This window comes from Panthera leo, chromosome B2, assembly GCF_018350215.1.
Source record: "Panthera leo isolate Ple1 chromosome B2, P.leo_Ple1_pat1.1, whole genome shotgun sequence".
In the NCBI taxonomy this organism is placed as follows: Eukaryota; Metazoa; Chordata; class Mammalia; order Carnivora; family Felidae; genus Panthera; species Panthera leo.
In genome coordinates this window covers 145,363,219-145,389,510 of record NC_056683.1, presented here as the reverse complement: position 1 = coordinate 145,389,510, position 26,292 = coordinate 145,363,219, and the positions used below count along the sequence as shown (strand labels likewise).

Here is a 26,292-nt window from a genome sequence, read left to right as displayed (position 1 = left end):
TCCCTCCATCCCCCCAGTTGTAAGGTCTTATCCATGAGAGTCTACATTGCTTCTTCATGAAATGAACCATCTGCTAAATTACTGCTTGGGATTTGAAGCTAGTCCCAATTGTTAGTTTATTAAATGTAATAAGTTACAATAATGAAGTGTTAGAATTATAACCCACACAGGCAGAATGAGCAGAGATTCCCAGATAGAATTACAAAAACCTTAACTTGTATTTTTTGACTTGTGGTTTTAATATTGCCAGTCTGATACACTGGCACTTCTTGCATTGCATTTTAAAAAATAGAAGGAGAAAAGAAAAAGGTATGTAAAGAGCAAGCTCTTCTGTGCACATACAAATACCTCATTACCCAAGCAATTCTTCCAAAATAGAAATTAATAATAAATCTATGGGGCACCTAGGTGGCTCAGTCGGTTCAGTGGCCAACTTTGGCTCACGTCATGATCTCGTGGTTTATGAGTTTGAGCCCTGCGTCAGGCTGGAGCCTGTGAGTTGGAGCCTGCTTCAGATTCTGTGTGTATGTCTCTCTCTGTCCCTCCCCCATTTGCACGATCCTTCTCTTTCTCTCTCTCTCTGTCAAAAATAAACATTAAAAATTTTTTTTAAATGAAAAGAAATTAATAATCTAAAGTGATAATGTCTGTGAGGAATGATTTATAAAAACCTAAATTTTCTTCAGTACATTATACTTTGCTAGTTAAAAACATGCTTAATAATGTTTAGTAAAGTTTTATACAATTTACTGCAAATGGAAAGCTTTTAAAAAATCTTTTTCAATTGGTGGATTCATGCTTCTCAAGAAATTCACTGTTGCTAGATATGAATAGTGAGAAGATAAAGGTCTTCTTAGGGTCACTCCACTCACCTCAATTTGCTGATTAAATTTTACAGAATGAAAATTGAGCTCTTAACTCCAACACTGAGACAGGAACAAGATAACTATATATTACACATACCCACATACACATACACACATTATATATGAACGTGAGAACCAGGGGTTGGCAAAAAATTTTTGCAAGTCTTTTCCCTGTAATTTTTCCAAGTCTAAGTTTTAATACCTTCCAAAGAGATTTAATATACATCCATGTGTGATTATACACACACATAGATATGCACATAAAATCACGCAACACACATTAGCTGCTAACATTTGTTTAAATATAAGGGCTCCCGTGAGAAATCCAAAGAGTATTTTGCTTCCATTTTTTTTACATGAAAAATTGTAGATTTGGTCTTACAATTAAGAAAGATTGCATCTCGAGACAGTTCTTTCTCTGTAGCTAAGGCAAGATAGGAAGCTAACTGAGAAAGCAACTGGATCGTTAAGACCCCTGGCTAATATGATCAAAAAAAGCTACAAATCCTGGGTGAAAAGTTCCAAAATACACAGCCGTTCTCAAAAGTAAGAAAGGTAAACACCAAGTTCCCAGAAACGAAGAGAGAACTCAAATCTCAAGAGGGGAGGAGGAGCCTGGTGAAGAAACCTGGAACTTGATTCCCATAAAGGTTAGGTCAGAACCCATCCCTGTGGAGAAACACCTAGAAGCACACTGCAGGGGCGTCTCTACATCCCGGGGCACGAGGGGCCCCAAGGAAAGTGCGCTCCACAGAAGGGAAGCTCCCAGGAAAGTTTCATGAAGCACCCAAGAAAACAGAACAGATGGGAGCAACCGGAAGATTCAAACTCACATCCGGGAACTACAGATAGTAGATAATGTGAAGGAGACTTTAAATGACTATGTGCAAAATATAAAACCTGATAAAGATAGTAAAAGAAACCATAAAGCAAGAAAAAGACATAATGAAAGAAAAAGAAAAAATAGGCAAATCTTTGAAGGAAACAAAAAGAAGTTGTGGAATTGATGTTCAATGAAACTGAATTAAAAAAAAATCCACACACAGGTTAAGGAGTACATGAAACCCAACTGAAGAAAGTGAATTATTAAATTGGAATACAGATTTAAGGAAACAGCCTATAATGAAACAAGTGGATTAAAGAGATGGAAATAAGAAAAAAAGGGATTAAAAGATATGAAAGTTACAATAAGTCTGACTTGTATTTAATAGGGACTCCAGAGTCATCAAATTTAAATCAGACTGAATCTCAAACAGGATAAATATTTAAAATTCACACCTTGGTAAAAGCATGAATAATAGTGTATGTTTCAAAATACAGTGTAGAAATTTGGAGTTAGTGATGTGTCATTGATACCTCGGATTGCCACAATATGTAAACATATAGGAATGTGGATGGATCACCTCATGGTCATTTTAAAAGTAAAATTTTCTATTTGTTTACATAGTAACAGACTGAAGCAGGAGAACAAAATATATATATATATATATATATATATATATATATATATATATATATACACACACAAATGTATGAACTAGTAAAAATTTTGTAGAGACTCTCAATTTAAAAAACTTTGTTTACATAAATTATTTGAACCTTATCATTCAAGTAGCAAATGTTTAACATACTGAATACAGGATTAAAAATTTATGAACGATGCAAAAGCAAGCAATTTGGTTTAAGATTTGATATGTGTTCTCTGCGTTTCAGTTTCTTCATTGAACAATGATGTACTCTAGTCAATAAGCTTCTCAAGACCACAGAACCCTTATCAGCTGGGCTACAGAGCTCACCACTGAGTCTCACCCATGAGAGTTACTCACTTCTTTTATGAATAGATGAGTCATTGTTGCCTAAGCGTTGATGAGATCACATTATTTCTCTGTCATGGACTACAGCCCCATGATGGACAGAACTAAATCGGACTCAGCTGTTTTAAATAGCATCTGGACAAGAGTATCTGACACAGCGTCTCCCAACGTGTCACAAAATTACCTAAGAAGATACAGATAAGGAGGAAAACTCAACATGCAACTGAAACTAGGCATAATAATGAATGCACAAGCAGAAGAAAAAGAGGAATTTCTACATATGATGAGGCCAATGAAACTAGACTGAAAAACAACAATTGGTGGTCAATTCATGTTTTGCAACCATTGGTACCCATCCAAAAGTCGCTAGATGGTTTTTTCATCCCTCCTACACTTTCTCCCTCCGGAAGGTAAGGTCAGAACAGACTTAGTTGGGGGCGGGCATGGACTCAGCCGCCATCTTGCCGCTGTGAAGTAGTTGCTTTTAAGACAAAGACAAAGCCATCTGCTTCCATTCTCATCTCTGCTATATCGCTGCTACGTCCATTCACACCCAACTCTCAGAAACCATCTGAACAGGAAGTAGGGACAGAGACTCCTGGTAGCACATTGCTCTGCATCCTGGAAAGCAGCGTGCCCCACAAGCACAATGTTGCAGGTAAGGGCAGAGGAAAACACAGCTGGGTGCAGGTGCATTTTCAGGATTGTACGTGCTTTTCGGATCTATCTTTGTGTCAGTAGTCACAGAGGGTCCCTGTAAGCCCAGCAAAACAGGACAAGATGAAGCATCTTCATACTGGGCGCTGGATGTTGGCTAGGAGCTGGGCAGTCTACCTAAGTAATGCTGATAAGGAGAGCTCACCCGAACCCAAGCAAAGTGAGTGTTTTAGCAAACACAAATTCTAGATTGAGGTAAAATTGAAGATATGTAAACAGTAATATATGGGTTTTATAAACATCTTACAAAATATGAAATGGAATATCATCTTATAGATTTAGAGGATTAGGAGGCCCTTTAAATTCATTACTGCAGAAATCAGTGATTTTCAGAAATGGGCATTCTCCAGGATTCACAAAGCCAGACCTCTTCATAGAAGAAAAGCAGAAATCCATTTGTTGCCAATAGGTCAAGGCAAAAAGAAAATGAGATTTTACCCTTAGGAAATAATCAAACATGCTTGCAAGACACAATATATACAAATGTACAATGATGTTGCTAATAGTATTGCTTATATTAACAAAAGATTGAAGAAAAGCATTACTATCTAAGAAAAACATTAATATCCAACAACAGGGACTGGTTAAAGTGTAAAGTACTCTAGAGATTCCCAAAATGATTTTTAAAGTGCACATTCATTGATGTGGAAAGATGGTTATGACTTGTAATTAATTGAAAAAAGTTATGAAGTATGAGTAAAATGTTTTTTTTTTAAATTTTCATACATATGCAGATTTGCAAATGCAGAGGAAGAGGGGTCTGAAAAGTTCACACTAACAGATTAATAGTGGCTACCTTAGGGTTGTGGGATTACGGTTGACCCATATTTTTTATTTTTTCCAATCTGGGTTATGGAATATGAATAAATCACAACATTATCCCTGATGAACTTGCTTGTACAATAACTTTAAAGCCAATATGTATAATGATATAAGTGGAGAAATAAGCAGTGTGAAGTTTGTAGGACTAAATACAGTAATGGAAGTAAAATTGGAACTTGACATGGGGATACACAAATTGATACTAAAGACAAGAGAAAGCAGAAGAAAGCTCTCATAGAAGTTTAAACATGTGAATAAGGAGATGAATATATTGAGGGAGACAATGATAGAAATGGCAGGATAAAATTTATTTACACACTGCATGTATTTGTTGTAAGAAAGAAAAGAGAAAAGTTGTAACAAAAATAATCATCAATGACATTACAGGGAAAAAAAAAACTTTCCTCACTTGAGAAAAAAATTCAAGTAAGTAGACAGAATAAGCTCACTATATTAAAAAAAGAATCGATGAAAGCAAAAGATACACATGGAAGCAACTTTTAATTATACAAAAATAGTGCAATTACCCAGGCTGCCAAACAAAATAAACAAGCAAACAAAAACAGACCAAAGGAATAAAAATCAGACTGGTCTTAATTTCTCAACAATCATATCTTAGAATATAATGACATTACATTCTTCAGAGGCATAGAGGGAAACAGTTGAAATTTAAGAATGTTAATATGAATCACAAACTGCATTGCTGAAAAATTGTATTTCAAGATATTCAAGCGTTCAGAAATATTCAACCCATGAACCCACTTTTTATAAAATTGCCTAAAGATATACACGAAAACAGAGAAAAATGAATCTGAATGAGAACTCGAATGGAAGTTTAGGGTTTCAAGGTTTTACGTGTTTTCATCATTCAGACTGGAATGCAATTTTGGAAATTCTGTAGGGTTTTTTTTTTTTTTTTTGGTCATAAGGGATATGTCTTAGATTGGGGGGGAGGCAAAGACTGGTTTTTATAATGATTTTGTCAACTATCTACATTTGTTTTTATACTTTTCTCAATAGCAAGAAATGTGTTTCGTATTTAATACAACTTTTTGTTAGTATTTGTTTCTGTTCTCCAAAAATATACTAACAACATGTTCACAATGACGGGTACACTGAGGTGCTGGTCACTGTAGAGCATGACCTGCTAAAGGAGATACTATGTGTACCACCCCCGAAGCAAAGCCACATGGAGACATATATTGGCATGCCTCTTTTCTAAAGGCCTTGAGTAATGACCATGGGAAATGTTAAAAATGCATATTAAGCTATGATTGTCTTTTTTGTTGTTGGTATTGTCAAACTGGAGAGAACTATTAATTATTAATTCTCCTGTGGCTGTTAGGTCCATTATGAATTTCCTGTCCTAATTAGGTCTTTGAATGTTACCTTAAGTCCCTTAAGAATCATCAACACAACTTCAACAAAGCTAAAAACATACATGTAGAAGGAAGACTGAACAAAACTATCAATTACTAAAAGTTATCTCAGAATAAATGTTGTCTTCTTGTCTTCTGTATACATTTTACTTTATCTATTTTCTAAATTTTCTAAAATAGTCATCTATTACCTTTAAACTAGAAAAAAATCAGAAAAATCTAAGAAAAAATGCATACCATTGTTATATGCCATCTAATGACAAATAGCTTTCACAAGGTATTGTATACACTATGATCTCAATTATGCAAAAAGAAAGAAAAGACAGAAATACTTTAAAAAATGTCAACAACTGAATTCAATGAATGGTGGAATGATGAGTGATTTATTTAGTCCTTCTACTTTCCAATATTTTCTTATTTTATAAGATAAACATGTATATATTTCATATTGAGAATAGAACTTTATAAGTAATGATAAGGGATCAATTTTTTTAATGTTTACTTAAGTTTGAGAGGGAGAGAGACAGTGTGCTAGAGGGGGAGGGGCAGACATAGAATCGGAAGCAGGCTCCAGGCTCCAAGCTGTCAGCACAGAGCCCAACAAGGGGCTCTAACCTATGAACTGTGAAATGGTGACCTGAGCCAAGTCCGATGCTCAACCCACTGAGCCACCCAGGCGCCCCAAGGATAAATTTTCTTTTTACATGAATTCGTCTGATTATCCCATCAGTGCTAATTTTTACATAGAACGTTCAAGGTCAGAATAACCTTTTTGATAAAGCTAAAATGTAATTTCCTAAAATTGCTGCCTCAGATATGGGTTAAAATTGGTATCAGTATTCATTAACACTTTATTTAGATTTTACCTGAAAGAGGGCGCCTGGGTGGCGCAGTCGGTTGAGCGGCCGACTTCAGCCAGGTCACGATCTCACGGTCCGTGAGTTCGAGCCCCGCGTCGGGCTCTGGGCTGATGGCTCAGAGCCTGGAGCCTGTTTCCGATTCTGTGTCTCCCTCTTTCTCTGTCCCTCCCCCGTTCATGCTCTGTCTCTCTCTGTCCCAAAAATAAATAAAAAAATTAAAAAAAAAAAAAAAAAAGTACAGATCCTCGGGACCTACCCCAGAACTACTACTCAAACAGAATCACTGATTGTTGGGGACTGGGAATCTGCATTAAAAAAAAAAAAAAAAAAAAAAAAAAAAAAAAAAAAAGTAGATTTTACCTGAAAGAAAAGGAGAAATTTTAATACAACGGCAGGGGGTTGAAAATTCACTCGATATCTAGAAGCCTCAAATGTAGAGACACTTTGACCACTCTAAATAAAAGCATCAAACAAACATTGATTTTTTTTTTTTTTTACTATCATACCATCAATCCAATTCGACTTGTCATCCGTCAAAGAACTTCTGATCTCAAAAGTGCTTCAGTGAAGAAAAGGGATATGTGACAAGTGATCAGACAGAGTGGGAGCCATTCATTAAATTACTAATTGGAACAGAGCTGGAGATTCACCCTCCAGGCAGATACCGAAAAACCATCAAAGTCCGGTTTATGTCCCCAAATGGAACTTTCTAACAAGCAGTGACACACATTTTTAGTTTGAAGATTGGAGTACTGATACTCCTGAAATGGCAGCATCAATCCCTAGGAGGGTGGCAGGAAACCCCCATCTTCATGGGCGGGTGAGTGACAACACAGTGTCTCAGCTGTGACGCGCTAACACTACCAAGACCGCTCCGACTTTTCCACAGGGGGTCGTTTCACTCGGAAAGCAGGAGTGATTTGTTTTTCTTCCACTTGTCAGTCCACCGAGATCTGAAACTTACAACACTGCTTTTCCCCTTGGGCCCCGGGGAATGTGAATTGTCTTCAGCCGAGGCCGACCAAATCACTGTCACAGAGCGGCGGGCGACCTTTCTTTTCAATCTATGCACTTTCCAGGAGTTATAAATCAGTTGACTTTCAAGCTCGATGAGATGGCATATGCCCTAGTTTGAAGAACAGATGGAGGCTTGGGGGAAAATTGTTTCTGCAGGCTTGCCACAAGCAGTACTGCTCCATAAAAGTGAACCATTCGCACTAATTTCTCACATAAATTATAGAGGCAGCAGAGAGCACCAGCCCATTCAGCAGAAAACCTCTCATCTAGCTTTCAGAGGTCATCGAACCAATTTAAATTAAAGTTATTTCTGATACACGGCTGTGTTTTCATGCTCTACACTTTTAAGACATTGCAATTTACATCAAATAAAAGAATGGCATTTAATTGCACAAGCAGCCCCCTCCTCCAAAAAACACAGAGCAGCACAGTAATTGCCAGAGGACTTTTTTTTCAAGACTTCTCTATTAATTAATCACAGAGGAATTAATAGTGGAAACATGGCAGCTCACTTGTACAAAAATCAGGTAAATTGTCTCTTCTTTTGTAAAATTTGCCTTACAAATTCTACTCAGGCCTGCTATCCAAACTCAAGCTTTGGCAGTTATCAGAAGAAATAGAAACTCCAAGAGAACAATTCCAAGAGAACATCCATTCTTCTTCATGTGAAACAAATTATTCAACTCTTAAATAAATTTGCCTACAAGATTTCAGAAATCAACATTGGTGTTACCTGGGATAGGGAGTGGGTATAGATATAACACTAATTTTTTGAATTCTTAAGAAACTGAAACATTAAGAAATTGCAGGTACCAAAGGACTAATGATTAATCAAAATTATAGAATTTCGAGAACAATATAATGAGGACTAATGGATCAGGTATCATGTCACGGAGTGACTTACTTTAAATGCAATACTATTTATGGATAATGAGCTACCATGGTTTGGGGCTGATTTTAATTGTAAGAAAATTAGTGCATGATTTTAATAATGATTATATTCAATAACTGTTTTTCCTAGTAGGAAATTATCAGTTATGTCAATGAAAACAGTCACACTGACAGAGCTTTTTATAGTTCATGAATATCAATGCTACAGAGAACTGAAAAGAACCGAGAAAAAGAACAAATTGAGAAGAAATTCTGAAGACTCATGCACGAGTTTAGTGACTCATGAGTCATCCCAGAATTGTGGGTGTGGTCCAGCCAATTTTAAAAATAAATTTAAGCACCCAATTAATCTATGCACATCATTTTCTTTACTTGGATGTTCAAACTGGACATACATATTTACTCATTTAGATAAATGAACTTGCCATTTTGAAATTTAAGAAATTTAAAAAATCAGTTTACATATAATCAAAGGAGCATTTTCATAATAAAAGTCCAATCCACCAAAACCATTGCATAGAATTCTGGACTGTGCATTCAAACTTACTGGAGTTTCTAATCAGTATTTATCCCCCAAACTATTACATGAACATCTCAAAATATACTTATTTTAATAATTATGAAACAATTTTTTTAATGTTTATTCATTTTTGAGAGAGAGTGAGCAAGTGAGTGGGGGAGGGGCACAGAGAGAGGGAGAGAGAGAATCCCAAGCAGGATCCACGTTGTAAGCACAGAGCCAAGGACACCATGTTGTCAGCACAGACACTCACGAACAATGAGATCATGACCTGAGCCGAAACCAAGAGTCAGACACTCAATCGACTGAGCCACCCAGGCACCCCGTGAAACAAGACTTCTTAGAGCTCCCATAGTTAAAAAGACGCCATCCCAATCATCTAGCACCTGGTCACTGATAAAGATGCAAAACACGTCATGAAACAGTGTCTAGAGAAGTAAAACTTGAGGATAGTCAATCTGTTCTAGTACGCTTTCCATTCACTCAACACGGATCACTGGGCACCTACTGTATGCCAAGTACTGCTCTAGGCACTGGGATAAATGAGTGAAGAAACCAGAAATACAAAGATCCCTTCTTTAGATTTCAGAATACGCCATTTTATTTGACCTTGATATTGGCTCCATTGTAGGTCCCTATCTGGTTTTCATTTTCTTTCATTTTTCTTAATATATGCTAACTCTCTGTATTTTGTAGTTCTTTATATAAACATATCAATACATTTATATAACACATCAGTTTAAGAATTAGAAAAGGTTCTTAGTTACCTGATTAATGTTAATTTATGAAGTCACTTTTTAATAGAAAAACCAAGTTGTGTGATCCAAGTTTTAATCATCAAGTAACTGTATGGTGAATACATTCACCTCAGGGAAGTATGCTTTTGTGATGACATTGTGGACATCTCCAAAAGGCCAGTACGGAAGATCAGGTTCTTGGCAGAGAGGTGAGACTACCTAAAGTCCATTCTCACGCACACCCGCCTATGCGTACCAGTTGTGGCCTTGTGAATTTTATTTCAGTATAACAGGTTACTAACACCATTTACATATTCAATAAGGGATGAGAAAACAAGAATGCAGAAATGCCCCCCACAGCGATGCCACTTTGAACAAAGCCTGCGACAACCTTGCCAGATGAGAGACTGTAAGTTGCTGACAAAGCCCACTTTGAGATTTTCCCTTTATAAGACAATCTGGATATAAGACTATCTGAGCTGCCTTTGTAATAGGGTTTGTATTATATCCTGATTTGGCTGGACATTTATAGGGTATCTATTTCTTACTCAAACCTACCTAATAACTGGGACACCTTTGTGCATGTTCATTAGAAATTTAGTGAAAGCAAAACTCTTAGTGTATGTCACATTTTGTCCAAAAGCATGGTACCATGGATAGAGAGGTGATTTCTATCAATATCTACTATATCAAAATGCCCATAAAGTGAAGGAACTTAAGAGACACCTTAGCGTAGTTGTAGCTCTCCAAACTAAATGGTTTATAATACCATATCGTTAATTAAAAAAAAAAAAAAACTCCAGTGTGATTCTGACATTTTTATTCAACTCCTTCTGCCAAGATCTATATCAAAGTGGCTATTTTAAAATAACCTGTGTTTCAAGGCATCTGGGTGGCTCAGTCGGTTAAGCATCTGATTTCAACACCTCAGAACCTGAAGCATGCTTCAGATTCTGTGTCTCCCTCTCTCTCTCCCTCCTCTGCTCACAGTCTCTCTCTCAAAAATAAAAACACAAAAAGTAAATATAAATAAATAAATAAATAAATAACCTGTATTATCATGCCATTTTAAAACAATGGCTCGTTATCAGAATTTATAAGACAGTGAATTTCATGGGTTGCCTAGGATTTATATTTCTGCTCCTTATTAAGTGTGTAAATAGCGATTATTATTTCACATTCATTCCAGTGACTACTCCTGATGACTTCAGATTCCTGTTGAAAAGAGAGAACTAGGAAGGGCTCCTGTTCCTTCCCCAAAGTGACCTTGTAAGAACTAGAGGGGAAACTGTGCATTCCAGGGAGTAACAAACAAACAAACAAAAAAGGAAAGGAAGGAGGGAGTAGAAAGGGCAAGGGAGGAAGAGTAAGAAGTAGAAGAGGAGGAGGAAAAGAAGGAAGAAGGAAGGAGGAGGAGCAGGGAGGGGCAGGGAGGAGAGGACAGGGGGTGGGGGCGGAAAGGAGCAGGGAGGAGGCGGAGAAGGCAGGACAGCTCCAGAGGAGACCTGAAGGGTGTCTGAAACTTACTGGGTTGGGGGTGGGAGCCGGGATGGACCCTGGTGGGGAGGCAGAAGTGAGAAGACAGGTAACAGAAAACTTTCCTACTCCCAGATGGAAATTTAAGACTTGGAAACTCAAACGCAATTTTAGAACGTCTGTTGTTCATGCTGAGTATCTGTCTGCTCTGTAACTTATCCAAACTCTTGAGCTGCTTCTCCCTCCTGTTGCCTGTACTCTGGATATTGGAGGTAGCAGCCATAGAATAAAGTCATGTCCCCTGAATGTGGGTAGAGTCAAGGAGAAGATAGAAAAAGAGACAGACTTAAAAATTTTTGTTTAAGTCATTAATGTGTTTTTTAATGTCTTTAGCCATTAACAATGAACAGTTCTTTAGCTATATTCAGAAAACACATATTTAAAAATAAAAAGTATGCCAGATCTTGTCTGATAGATTTCATATTACAGATCAGAGCTACTCATTTTTCATAGATAATTCACTTGCCATTGATAAGTATATGGAAAAATTTCACTCCCAAAATTTTGTAAAACTTTTTTCACGTTTACCAAGGAATATACGATAAGTGTACACAGCCATGGCAAAAATGCCTGGATCGGTCCTTCTTTTTCATTTTAACAGTAATTTGCAGACACATATAGTCATCTATCTGGCCAGCAGGTTCAGGCATTTATTCTGACTGCCACTGTCTTAATGTAGAACAGCACTGTCTAATATGGTAACCATGTGGCTATTTAAATTAAAATTAATTAAAATTAAAAATTTAGCTCCTCACTCTCACTAGGGACATTTCAAGTGCTTAATGGCCACATATGGCTAGTTGTAATTATTAGACAGTGCAGATGTAGAACATTTCCACCATTGCAGAAAGTTGTATTAGACCGTGCTCTGATTTTCAGCGATACCATAAAGACTAGACTGCACAGATTCGGCATTTGGCCTGCCTTGTTGTTTTGGCATTTGGAACAAATAGCCACTTTCATGTGCACTATACTAGGGTGGCAGTTGAAGATATGGGTTGAAAAATCTAAATGTGCAAACGACATTTACCTACGTCTAACTGTTACTTCCAGTTTCTGACTTTATTAGGTCATTTATACGTAGTTACCAGACAGTAACTCTATTTCAAGAATATAGGATGATTTCTAGTATAGTGATGATGGGGAACAAGTAGGGAACTTGGGGTCATGGGCAGGAACCATCAGTGACTTCCCAGACGAGCTGAGTCTCAGATGCTGGGACAGCCTCCATCACGCTTCAGGACAGTAGCTCGTAAGTATTTCCGAGTCAATACCTCTTGAAATTCTGATAAAAGATTTACGACTTCTTCCAACTTAATCATGCACACCATTTCAGGCACTCACAAACCCTTGGAGTCCCAGTGGTGTCACAAGAGTACGGAGAGGGGACCACTATTTTCCTGAGAAACAGAGCTATTCAGAAGTCTTTAAAGGGAAGATGAGTGATATGAAGACCTGGGCTCCTGGGCCCTGTCGGCACACAGGAAGGAAGTGCAGTGCAGGGTCCTGGGTTGTGTTTTGTTTTTGTCTTTGTTTTTATTCTGTGGGGTGTGGGAGGGTAGCCCTGCTTCCTTCAACGTTCAAGGCCCCTCCTGAGGTATGGCATCCTAAAGAAGCCCTCCCCCGCTCAAGTACCAGACTGTCCTCACAGCACATGCACCAAAGGAATAATTATGATTATATTGGGAGATTGTCCACAAGCCTATGCTTAATAATTCTCACATTTTACTTTCAATATTAGAGTAGTGTAATTGAAATGTGGTTGGCGAGACTTTAAAAAGACAGAAGCCTACAGGTTATAGGATAAGACGTTTCCTTAAATGTATGCTATTGTTCTACCAATGGCAGCAAATAAATTGCTTCTTTTTTATTCTGACTTTTTGGCTTGCTGAATCAGTAGTCTCATCAGAAATTACTTAAAAGAATTAACATAGCTATAAAAACCAAAAGTAGTTTATATCCCTTCTGGCTATTGTATTATCAAAGATAAAGCAAAATGATTCATCCTACATTTTCATTGTTTTCAAGATGATTTTCTTTCCTAGTCTCTTGACACTTCCAAAAGTTACTCATAAAGTTATTTGAACAGGTAAAAATAAACCTATAAATTTTGTTATTGACATAATTTTTATGTGCTGTAATTGCGTAAAACACTAAAATCCACTCACTTTTTATAAGGAATTATAGCATATTGTTTTACTCCACAGGAATGAGGTTTTTCAGAAAGTCCACTGTGTTACCTTGTGGAACCAGTATATAGACAAACACAAAATCCATGTAATTAATCAAATATAAACAAACCCAAAAGTTACAGTAAAGTTTTGGGAATATATACTTAGGTTAAGACTAAAATATCTAAATTACTTATATTTGCTATAAATTCTTTCTCATTATATGCACACTGTCATATAACAAATTCACATTTTAATAGAAATGACTGAAACCGAGATAGAGATAGTCATGTTCTTCATCCTCCTAAAAAACTTATGACAAAATTTAATAACAGGGACACCTTCGGGATTTCTATCGCCAAACAACTTACAGTAATTGTAAGTTCAGTACTTGAATACCAAAAGACTGCTCGAGATTTAGAAATGCTTGATAATTATATGAAAACATTTAAAGACATACAGGAAACAGCACAAACAATTCTCTCAGTTTTTCCATAAAGGAAGGAAAAGATTAATTTTGATGAATCTAAGTATTTGCTTTGATGAATTCTTTATTTTGGTCATTTAATTTTTTTAATGTGAATTTATTTGTACCAATCACACACAATTCCTACCTTCACCTTCAGACACTATTGTGGGACTTTTTAGTTAAATGGGTCAATTGCTTCACTTGGATGATATTTGGCAAAAACCTTTTATGTTCCTCAGTCTGATGTGATACGCATGCACAACTCTGTCTTTAGCCCGAGAAACCCTTTTAGCTGATAAATATCACCCAAAGCAAAGTCCTTGATAACACAAAATAATTAAGTAGCAGAAGCTGTTTAGAGATCAGCATTTCGTTTTTCAAATTAAATGTAAAAGCCTTCTCCAGTTAAGAGATTGGCAAGTTTTTACAAATAACATCAGTGAGCCTTTTAGAAAGAAACACAGCCACATTACAATGGAGTCATTAGGCAATACATTTATTTTGAAGCCAATTAACCTTTTGTCAGAAAAATGTCGGTGCCGTAATGGTTTCGGCGCGGAGGTCAGCCTCTAACCGGGCACGTATGACAGCCACCGCCACTGACACGTGCTGCAGACAGGGAGAGAGTGCGGCAATGAGAACCAACCTTCTTTTGTATTCTGCTCTGCATTTCCAGGGAGCAGACAATCTTGACCTATCCATTTAGGTAATTAAAGCTTCCATTTGGAAGTGTCCTGCAGGAAGGTGAAATTTGGAGGAGATAAATGGCTGTTGCTCTCCGTATTCAGCCACCAGTTCCATCATTTGATGGACTGCCTGAAACAGGCCGGGCTGCCAGGTTCTCATAAAAATAGAGATGAATTGGGCAGCGGACGATTCTCTAAGGCAAAGCAACTCTGTCATTCTCTGTTTTGCAGGCTCTAATTTAATTGTTAGTCAAGGTGGACAGCGGGCACAAGGGGGGCCTTCTCTAAGAGCTTACCCACCACCTTCCATTCTCTGAGAAATCACCCCAGCTTATTTGGTTAGCCAGCTTCGTTCGGTGTTGGGAGATGTCGCTCCAGCGGTACACGGCTGGTTCCCCCAGCTGTGCCCTGACTTACCTTCCACGCGATTTTGTTTCCTTTCGAATCATGCTCAAGGGCAATTGGGAAATCTCCTCGCTCATAAAATTTTCGAAATGCTGTGGGCTTCGTTGGTCTTTCTTTAAATGCTCCTGCAACTGGCGGGCCTCTCACCTTCAAAGGAAAGGAAAAAAATAGGAATCAGGTTTTAAAAAATACTAAAAAATGCACAGCGAAAAAGGCTTTACTTCAGTTTTAGTTCATATGAAATATTCTGGAAGATAAAGACCTAAATGTCTAACGATGGAAAACAGCAGCTTCACTAATACAAAAACTTACAGAGGAGAATTATTTTATAATCATTATTAAGAATTTACTTTATTTTGAGTTTCTTTAGAAAGCATTCCTAGAAAAAGTCACTTAAAAATTATTACATTATAAGGGAAAAAAAGCCTAAACTTTTGTTTAAGAAAAAAATAATTAATGGAGGCATCTAAGTTCCACTTGGAATGTTAAAACTTTTAAGATTTCTAATAGTTGCTAATTCTAATCTCTAAATTAAAATTTAAATACATAAAGAAAAATACATATGTATAAATATACAAAAAAATATATATTTGAATGTTCAACTATATATATAGTTTATGGAACTATAAACTATACTTTATGGAATACTGAATCATTTTAAAATATGTCCTTTAAATCTTTCTATGCACATAAAATGGTAAAATATGTTCTCATGTTAACAACAAACTATGAAAATGTTATATGAAATTAAATTATAATAAGTAAGAAAATTATAACAAAAACTGGTCATCTACTCTGTGTAGATATATATCTATATCTATATCTATATCTGTATCTATATCTATATATATGTAGATATATATAGATATAGATATAGATATATATCTACACAGAGTAGATATGTAGATAGATATATATGTAGACATATAGATAAGTAGATATATAGATAGATAGCATACATTTGATATTATGAATTTGTGAGGAAGTAACATTAGATTACATGTGAATCTTTCATCCCCAAAACTGAGATTTTTCTCAAAGAAGAAACATTTCATATTGAGTTATTCACATTGAGAATATTTTTTAAATCTGTATTATTTACTTATGAACTAATTCATTACGTTACAAAATTGAAAGCAATTAGTGAACTAGTTAGAAAATTACAGACCAATGATTATCTTTCTCTGAAAGTTTATGTTTAGTTTATTTATTATTTTTTAATCTATTTATTTATTTTGAGAGAGATATAGTGTGACCAGAGGAGGGGCAGAGAAAGAGGGAGAGAGAGAATCCCAAGCAGGCTCTGCACTGTCAGTGCAGACTCTGACAGGGGGCTAAATCCCATGACCATGAGATCATGACCTAACCGAGACCAAGAGTCAGATGCTTAACTGACTAACCCACCTCCGGTGTCCCTATTTATTAATTTAATAAAAACATGATTAATTTGTTAATTCTTACTATGAACAAAATAGCAAATAATTTATGTAATATAACTTACTTGATATAATGTTAATTTTTAATATTCATGTAAAAACTTTAACTTTAACAAAGAAATATATAAAAATATATCTAATATAGTAAATATACTAAATAATGACAAATACATTTTTTTAATGCACATAGAAACACTAATGCTAGAAACTGAATAGGATATTAAAATATTAACATGATTAAATGCTGAAATGGGGTTGAAGAGTGAGGTAACACAAAGGCATTTATTACAGTTTAATTATCAGAGTTTAGAATTTTCTTCACTACCTAGCTATTTATTCCCAGCATACAATTACATAAGTAACTATGGGGAAGCAAGATTGCCTTTCACTAATAAAAGATTTAAAATTTGTTCTGGTATTAGAATTATTGGCCACCATTTTCAGACAAATGTACCTAATTGTTAAGTAACCATATGTATATGATGACAGCTTTGTGCAGAGCTCTGAGTTGGATGTTACATATACATTCTACGCTACATTAGTATAACAGAAACTGTAGGGATGCCATTCCTGGACTTTAGTTCACGGAGTGGTCAATTTTGAACCACATTTTTTTGGAAATTGACAAAGAATTGACAACTTTTTATTCTGTCAACAAGTTACATACCACAAAAAAAAATTACCATCTGTCATCATGTCACCATTTTAACACCTCTTAAAAAGTGGTATATATAATCCAAAGAAAGAAAACTTAGCCAAATTAAACCAGCATCATGCATATTTATAGAAAGTTATAGTGCAATAGTGCACATGTGTGTTCATGTTTGTGTGCATTGTATTATTGCACAGTACTGATTGCTAGTCAACAATACCTCATTTTTTGTGTTTTTTTAAATTAAAATTTAAATATATAAAGAAAAATACATATGTAAAAATATACAAATATATATATTTGAATATTCAACCATGTATATGTATATGTATATGTATATGTATATGTATATGTATATGTATATATATGAAGATTCAGCCATAATGAAAGAAGGAAATTTTGCCATTTGTGACAACATGGATTAAACCTTGAGGGCATTATGCTAAGTGAATAAGTGAATAAGTCAGACAAAAAGACTATTATTGTGTGATCTCACTTACATGTGGCATCTAAAAGAACTGAACTCATAGAAATACAGAATAGATTGGGGCATCTGGGTGGCTCAGTCGGTTGAGCATCTGACTTCAGCTCAGGTCATGATTTCACGGCCTGTGGGTTCCAGCCCCGCGTCGGGCTCTGTGCTGATGGCTCGGAGCCTGGAGCCTGTTTCGGATTCTGTGTCTCCCTCTCTCTCTGCCCATCCCCTGCTCATGCTCTGTCTCTCTTTGTCTCAAAAATAAATAAAAACATTAAAAAATTAAAAAAAAAAAGAAATTGAGAATAGATTGGTGGTTGGCAGGGTCTAGAGGGTAAGGGTGACATCTATTGATTGTCTTTTTTCATTTGCTTTTTGATCTTCTTGATTCTCAGTGTGATGATTTATTTTCTATTGAAACCTGCCCTTTGGTGTATTGTGAGACTCCAGACCTTCAACTTTCTGATTTAGCTGGTGTTTTCCAACATATCTCTGGCACAGAGGTGGGGAAGGGTACTACCTAATCACTGTCAGGTTGGGGTAGAAATCCTGGTTCCCACCTGGCCTCCACTCACTCCGGAGAGGGACTTTCTCATTGACATGGGGTGAAGGTGGTGGCTTCGGGACCACTAGGGAGTACCTGACATCAGTACCACTATCAGTACCCGATAGGGAGGGGTAGGAGTGCCCCATTACTGCTCCCCGTTCGGTGCCATAGAAGGGGTGGCCTCATTACTACTGGGCAGTGATGAGATTCCTGTCCCACTAAGAGGCATTCTCTGAGAGCCCCAGCAGAAAGGGGTGCCATCTTATTACTGCTGGTTAGGGTGAAAGTCCAAGTTGCCCCCACTTGGTCTCCACCGACGCTGTGGGTGTTGAAGGCCTCTTTACTGTTCCAGTAGAGATGAAAGGCTCAGTTCCTCATTTAAAACATTCAGCTGCAACGGATATTTAGATCTTTTGTCTGCTCATCATCTGCTAACCACCTTTTCCAATTTTTCTAGATGTTATTATTTATGCTGTGGAAAGCAAGACTCCCATTTGCTCAGTTCAGCTAAATTTTGCTAGAGATTATCTTTCTCTCCTTCCTTTTTGTCTTAAAATTGATTTCTCTTTTTCCTTTTGCCTCTTATTCTAAATATACTCCATTGTTTCTGATTGTGAATTCAACATTCAAAAATGATCCAAACTTTTAAAAGAACCGACATATTTCTCTCTAAGAAGCCTAGAAGGCTTTACAAATGGTTATAAACAAGTTCTATTTGTCTTTCTTCACATCAATTTTCATGGACTCCCTACAGAAATGATCCCATGCCTATAATTCCATGGAGACTCTTTACTTAGTTTGCTATTATGTAATAACTCAACAGTGACAAAGTTCTTTCTTGAATATTATTATCCTCTGTTTTTATATTTGTGCCACTTATTTATTTTAAAACATTATATTTTTTGGATTCTGGTATAGATCCATTCCAAATTAACTCTTGGAATCTCAAAAGTTGTAATTCTAAAACTGACTAGAATATTTTCAGTTAAACCTGTTAGCACAACATGGGCATTACCCAATTTTATGCAGATGCCCCGTCACTGTCCCTAGATAGTATTTTTTCTGTTCCAAATACATATATACCTACTTAAACCTAACAGAAGGATATATTTTTAATGTTCTATACATAATCCATTCCAACATTCTAGGTAATTTTAAAACCCTAAACATGAAAAATCAAGTAAGTAATAATCTCAGGAAAGGTAATAAAGATATTGCTACTGGAAATCACACAGATGAATGTAGATGGACTAAATAAATTTAAAAATAAGCAAAAAATCTATTAAGAATCCTTATGTACATCCCACTTTATAGAAGAACTACTGTAAATTTTGTTTAATGTCTTAGGAATTTTACTCTGATTCATTACAAATAATATAGAATAAGGAACAATAAATCAAAGTACACTTGTGGGAAAATGCAATTAGGATTTGTCTGAATGGTGGGGGCTGTCCATAAACCAATTAGAAAGAATGGGTGTCACAGCAGAATGCTTTTAATAAAATCTAATGCACTTGAGAACCAAGTTTCTGAATGCACTTTGAAGTGGCTATAAATGACAGGGTACTTTAGATGCCTACACTCATTGAATGTGCTGGGATGGATTTAGGACTTAGATCATAGGCTCTGTCATATGGTCATAGAAACTAATAATAATTAGTAGGAAAGAATTTTAAGCCACTCTAAAATTCTTCATGATATAGTTTGAAAGTTTCCTTTTCAATAGTTTATTTTTTAGCATAAATGGAAGCTGAGAAATCTATATTTTGTTATTCTAATTGGTCTGATTAGCCAGCTTACTAACATTGAGACAATATGATACAAAGACATTAATTTCCTATTTTCATCAGCTTTAACCTGAAACTTGGCCACTGTAGTTAGGCAAGAGTTATACTATCTCTGAGCTACTCAGGCACTTGCATATTAACCCCACGACTGGCAAATCTGTTGCCATTAGCCTAGATTTCTGAGTAAGTAGCACTATAATTCAGTGTCTGCCCCACATGCCAGACATAATTATTCTAACCCATCAGAAATTTGTCACTACCTAAGGTTACCAAATGACCGAGGAAATGTTTGCAAAAGTATTACAATGATCAAATCTGATTGTAGTACTCGATGGGATACCTCATCATTAACAAAGGTGAGCTTGTATTATTGGGTAAAGATTTCATGAGAAACTTTAATAATATATCAATATAACAATATAACAAAACATTATGATAGTGATGTTTTTGTTAGTAACAGCCGTAAAAGATAACAAGTGCCTTATATAGTAAAATACATATATTTCAACAAATGTTCAACGTAGACAGACATACTGTGGAGTCCTTCACAATCAGGCCCTACGGGTAATAGTGAATGGCAGGGAAGACATCCAAGTGATGTGGGCAACCTAATTCAGGAAGCTCATTCTACTGAGATCTAACAGGATGGCCTGGAGTCAGGAGAATGTGTGGTCAAGACGTAGTCCAGGCATGAGGTGGCAAAGGCCTTAAATTAGGACGCCATCGATAACAAAAACAAAACCCCAAAATATTATATTCATTGTTTTATAAGCATTTTTGGTTTCAGCTTTTGACAAAACCCACATGAAATGATATTACAGACAAGAAAATCTAAGCTTCAATAGTTTCAAGATCCTGGCAGAAATCACAGTGTTAGTAAGTATTAGGAAAGGGACCCCCACTGCTTTTGCTTCTACAGACCTTGTCCTCAGTCACGATACCAGAATGTTGGGTTTGGGCAAAAACCTAAAGGGGAGTTACCTAGGGCACATGACTCATTGAATGAGAAGATCCAGAGGGCAGAGATGAGAGAGGCTTCTGACTGCGAAGATGCAAATAACCAATTGGTTAAGTTACAGAAAAAATAAATTACAGGATGGAGGGAAATCTTATTAAATCACTTAGAAGTCTACCACCTATTACTAATTTTGTGCTTTTGCTTCTAGAATGTATGTATAAGTATCATAATTTTTCATTAAATTTTTTTTAATGTTTACTTGGTTTTGAGAGAGAGAGCGTGAGAGCAGGGGAGGGGCAGAGAGAGAGGGAGACACAGAATCCCAAGCAGGCTCCAGGCTTTGAGCTGTCAGCACAGAGCCTGACGAGGGGCTCGAACTCACAGACCGCAAGATCATGACCTGAGCCTAAGTCAGATCTTAACCAACTGAGCTGCCCAGGCGCCACATAATTTTTCATTTTTATGTCCTTCCCATTTAGTGTACTTTTTTTCACCTAGTACAGTATGTCTTGATGCTGCTATGGATAACAGAATTTTGTTTTTTTGTAGCTAAGCAATATTCCACCAACTATTTGCAATTATATTTGAAATTTATATTCTTTCTGATGTTTTTTGCATTTGTAATCACATTATTACAAACATCTCAAGCATATCACATTTTCCCAATTTTATATTATGCCCTGAGAGTCGCTCATATGAGATAATAAAATCAAACTTTTTATTTTATGATTCTTGATAAAAGTGTTGTTGATTAAAGGAGAACAGGTCTTCTGTCTTAGTCTAGCTGGGCTGCTAGAACAAAATGCCATAGTATATAACTATTGGTTGCATTTACTGTAAATATCTCCTCACCACCTTTGTTTTCCATTTTTACTTATTAAGCATTTAAAAGTTTAATTTTCTTTTTGGTAGAAAAGTTTCTTGGTCTTTTCTTTAATTGTTCTTTTTATCTCCAGCTTTCGGCTCCTTCATATCATTCCTCTGTCAGGACACTGTGAATGTTGTGCACAATGAATATCGACTAATTATAATCATATCCTTACTCTACTCAAAATCCACAGATGATCTCCCATTGACATGCTGCATATACATTCGAAATGAATGACTGGTGATGTCTCTGGTCCCTCCTCCATAGACTCCTCCAGTTATGGGGGATTTCTCCATTCTCAAATATGGCCTGCTCTCTTCAGTCTTCATGATTTTCCTGTTCCACTAACATGTTATTGCCTCTTAGCCCTTCATTCCTTTTTTGCTCTCCCTTCTTTTTCTTCTGAATAACCATGAATCACCTCATGACTCAACACAAACCTCACTAATTCTAAGACACCATTCTTGACAAAGTATATTCCTACCTGTGAGTGGGATCAAGTTCTCCTTCACATCAGACCTGAAATGCTGGAGGGATAAACTGACTGTGACCCTAGATCACTAGCACAATCTGTATGGAGATTATCAGGGAGATCAGGCTATTGATAAAGATTGCGTGTAGTCAAGTGGTGGGTTAAATCTATCGGAAATTGGTAAATTTTCCCAAAGGGAAAGTAAGTATACAGTGAGAAAAAGGCTGAGAACCTGAAACATTTCCTGGAGACTTAATAATAATAATAATAATAATAATAATAATAATGGAGACTAGGAAGAATACAATGGTAGCAAGAATATGGGGAAGGGCTGTTATCACAGAAATCCATGAATGAGAGGAACACATTTTTTAGTGATACAAGTGGGTCCATTATGAAGAGGTTTGAAAGTTCTCTGAAAATTAACAAGCTATACTGGCATGACAGGATAGAAACCAGACTGTATATAGTACATTGGGGGATAAATGAACAATATGAAAGTAAAACCAGATGTAGACTTTGAGGGAGACCTCCTGCCCCATGAATTGTCAAAATGCGAGTTTCTAGTGAAGTATAATTGTTAAAGAAGCGCAAAGTTAATAGTGATTGGAAATGCAGAAAGAAAAAAAATATTAATGGGCTATAATACTGGAAGTCGTAAACTAATCACTTGCAGAACTGGAATAGATTTTAGAATAAAATATATGTTTATAACTAATGTACTTACTCTAAGATGGCTAGAGAAACTTGTGATGTACAGGTTTTTCAGTGTTAGGAGCTCATAAATCTGAATTCAAGGACCTATGGTCACATACACTAAAATATTTCTTAGAAATAGAGTGAAGAAACTGTCTCTAAGAAAGTTCCTACCCCTGTCATTAATTCATTGAAAAATGTACTGAATACATAATATTTCCAAGTCACTAGGCTTGGTATTATTGGGGACAAAGAGGTAAGTCAAATATATTATCCTCAAGATATATATCATTTAGGAAAAGAGATGAGAATACCTTCCAGACTTTTCTATAGAAATAAGAATGTGATATGCCACAGAAATGCCAAAGAAAGATATATAGAATTCTGTGCACTCCGACGATAAAACATTTCAGTTTTGAGACATTGTTTCTTTTCAATTAAAAATGTTATTTAGTCTTACAATGTGCCCATACTTTTCAGTGGAACCAGGCAGAAATATATTTTAATTTCCTATAAACCTGGATTCTGTATAGTTTCAATTAGAAAAAAATTATCAGAAAAATATGGTTGCTATAGCATAGACTTATATATTTATAACCTTTGCAGTTATTAAGGATTAAATCAAAATTAATCACCTGTAGGGCGCCTGGGTGGCTCAGTCGGTTAAGCGTCCGACTTCGGCTCAGGTCACGATCTCACGGTATGTGAGTTCGAGCCCCGCGTCGGGCTCTTTGCTGACTGCTCAGAGCCTGGAGCCTGTTTCAGATTCTGTGTCTCCCTCTCTCTCTGACCCTCCCCCATTCATGCTCTGTCTCTCTCTGTCTCAAAAATAAATAAACATTAAAAAAAAAAATTAATCACCTGTATTTTATATAAAGTTCTTAGATTTAAGTAATCATCAATATTACCACAATTTTGTAACCAAAAATTCACTACTGATAAGACCAATGCATATTTTCTTTTTATGTAAAACTTCTCACATTAAAATCCACATTTTCTATTTTGAAATTCACTTATATAAATTAGAAAATTTTGCTTAAGATCTAAGGCTGTGTGACATAATGAAATAACTTATATTAATCTAAAATGCTTATAGAGACTAGTTTCAATATGATTAGCATAAATAAAAGCTAAAATTAGTATCGTGAATATGGTAAGTTATAATTAAATTAGCATTGTCATATGATGATTATCCAAAAGGGGAAAAAAACAAAAACAACTTATAATGTAGTTTTTCAGATAGATAGAATGAGAGGGATACAGTGTTAGTGAAGACAGTAACATGGAATAAAGTGGCAAATCTTTCAATTAAAACAATCTAGAAGACTTCGGCACTAGATTTAACTCTTCTCGACAATTAGTTATGCCCTGCTTTGTTCGCAGAAGGATCATGAAGACAGACACAATACAGAAGAAAGCTTAAGTGTGGAACAGATGACCTACCATCCATCACGGGAAAGTGACTGAACCATTTGGAGCCTCAGCTTTCTCAGGGGTCAAATTACAAAATGACACTGACCTCTAAGATCCTTTCTACACCTTTATAACCTAACGTGTGTATTTATTAATTCAGCAAATGTTGAGGACAAACAATATCATCAGAAAATTCACCCCACTGTAGAGTAAGCGGAATCTTAAAAGGCACATAAACTCCCTGTTGAGATCCACAGGGGCTATGGAAATACATCCCTGTTTACATTTCGGGGATTATTTTTCTTAGCTCTATCGCCTTTATAATGACCTCAGTTTCGTAGATTCTAGACTTCTTCCAGGCTAGGATCCAGTAACTTGATTTAAAAATGCTTCTGCAACAACTTTAGGAAATAAGGAAGTCCCAAAGATTGCTGAGAATATTATGGTTATGTCATTTTAAATTTATAACTAAACTGGAACACACTTGGCACTAAGACATTATTTCAAAATGTGGTCTCTGTGGTCTGAAGTAGTTCTGAAAGCAATACTGGGCTACACAATTTCTCTTAAATTGTTTTGTTTACAGTAATAGGCATCAGTGGTTCTTTAAATTCTCTGTTGTGGGGGAGAAAGCAGATTGATAGCCTTTCCTAACAAGATGAGATGCAAGAATCAAATGATGAGAAAGATACAAGATCTTGACAGTCGAAGGCCAAAAAAGTTTACTCCAAAGCTGTGCTCGCGGTCTTGCAGTTAAATATGGGTAAAGGCCACCTATTTAAGTGCTCGAGTGGGATTCTTGCCATCATCTTGTCTCCAGAGAGTCATCAGAGATTTCAATTTAGACTATGCTGTTTAGCATCTGTCTTGTAGAACTGATAAAATGCCTGAATCACGGAGACAGCTTGGCTAATACACTGTCACACCTAACACGAAGGCCAAAGAAATAAGTGAGCTAAATGTGAAAGGAGAATATAAATGGGTAAGAGTTTAAAATATATTCTATTCCTCCTACGTCTCTAATGTTGAAAGCATGGTCAGTAGTTTATATCTAAACATATATCTTCTGTGTGTTGCAAAAGAGATCTTTCTTACTGAATAATTGGAGTAAAAATGTTATTTTTGTATATGTGAAGAAACCATGACCGTTCACATCTTACATATCATGAATATTTTAATGGAAAATTTGAAAATCCTTGTGTCTAATGATCCAAACTGATATTCTCCAGAAAAAAAAAAAACTTGTTATTTGATAGAAAAAATATTTTTGGAAATGTCTACAATAAAAGATATTTATGTTGGTAAGTATAAATCAGTCCACTGGCCCCCTCTAAAATAAAGTACTTTGAAAGTTCATACAATTTACAGCAGAGATATAAAATACACTGATTATAAATGATAAACTCTACTGGTGAGATAAAGGAAGAAAGAAATGTGCAAAAACATGTATGTTACCACATATACAAAGTACACATATTCCAACTTAACTGGAAGATAACAAATAAATACAAGATTAGGGTCTGATCAGTCTGTTTTCTTTGTTTTTTTGTTTTTTTTTTTGTTTGTTTGTTTGTTTGTTTGTTTTCATCGTGGTTCATTCAACCAGGAAAGAAATGTTAAGAATGTAAAAGGAGACAGGGCACCTGGGTGGCTGTCGGTTGGGCGACCGACTCTTGGTCTCAACTCAGGTCATGATCTCACTGTTCTTGGGTTCGAGCCCCATGTCAGGTTCTGTGCTGACAGTGCAGAGTCTGCTTGGGATTCTCTCTCTGTTTCTCTGCCCCTCCTCCACTATCTCTCAATCCATCTCTCAAAATAAATAAACTTAAAAAAAAAGGATGTGAAAAGAGAAGAGGAGCAAAGGCATAGTTAAGTCTTCTATCCTAAGAAAAGTCAGTAATGCTTCATCACTACTCAGATGGAAAATGTTTTTTTTTTACTTTTATTTGCCTCATAGTTTCATTTTTTAATAAATAAAGTGCATTTTTCCTGAGCCACGATCTTCATCTGTGAATGCTAGCTGAAGTTAAGCCAGTAAAGTATTCGCATGTAAAATTAGCATGCTCAAATATATAATCTTTTTACATAAAAATGACAA

The 26,292-nt window shown here is 36.0% G+C and overlaps 1 protein-coding gene across 4 annotated transcripts in view; it reads right to left on the bottom strand.

Annotated features, from left to right (window-relative positions):
* PACRG (parkin coregulated) overlaps nucleotides 1-26,292 on the bottom strand; it is a 514,426-nt gene that overhangs the window by 427,902 nt on the left and 60,232 nt on the right. For all 4 annotated transcript variants that reach the window (XM_042940254.1, XM_042940255.1, XM_042940252.1 and 1 more), the window contains one exon: nucleotides 14,903-15,037. In XM_042940254.1, the coding sequence (XP_042796188.1) occupies nucleotides 14,903-15,037 (135 nt within the window). The remainder of the gene's footprint in view (nucleotides 1-14,902; nucleotides 15,038-26,292) is intronic.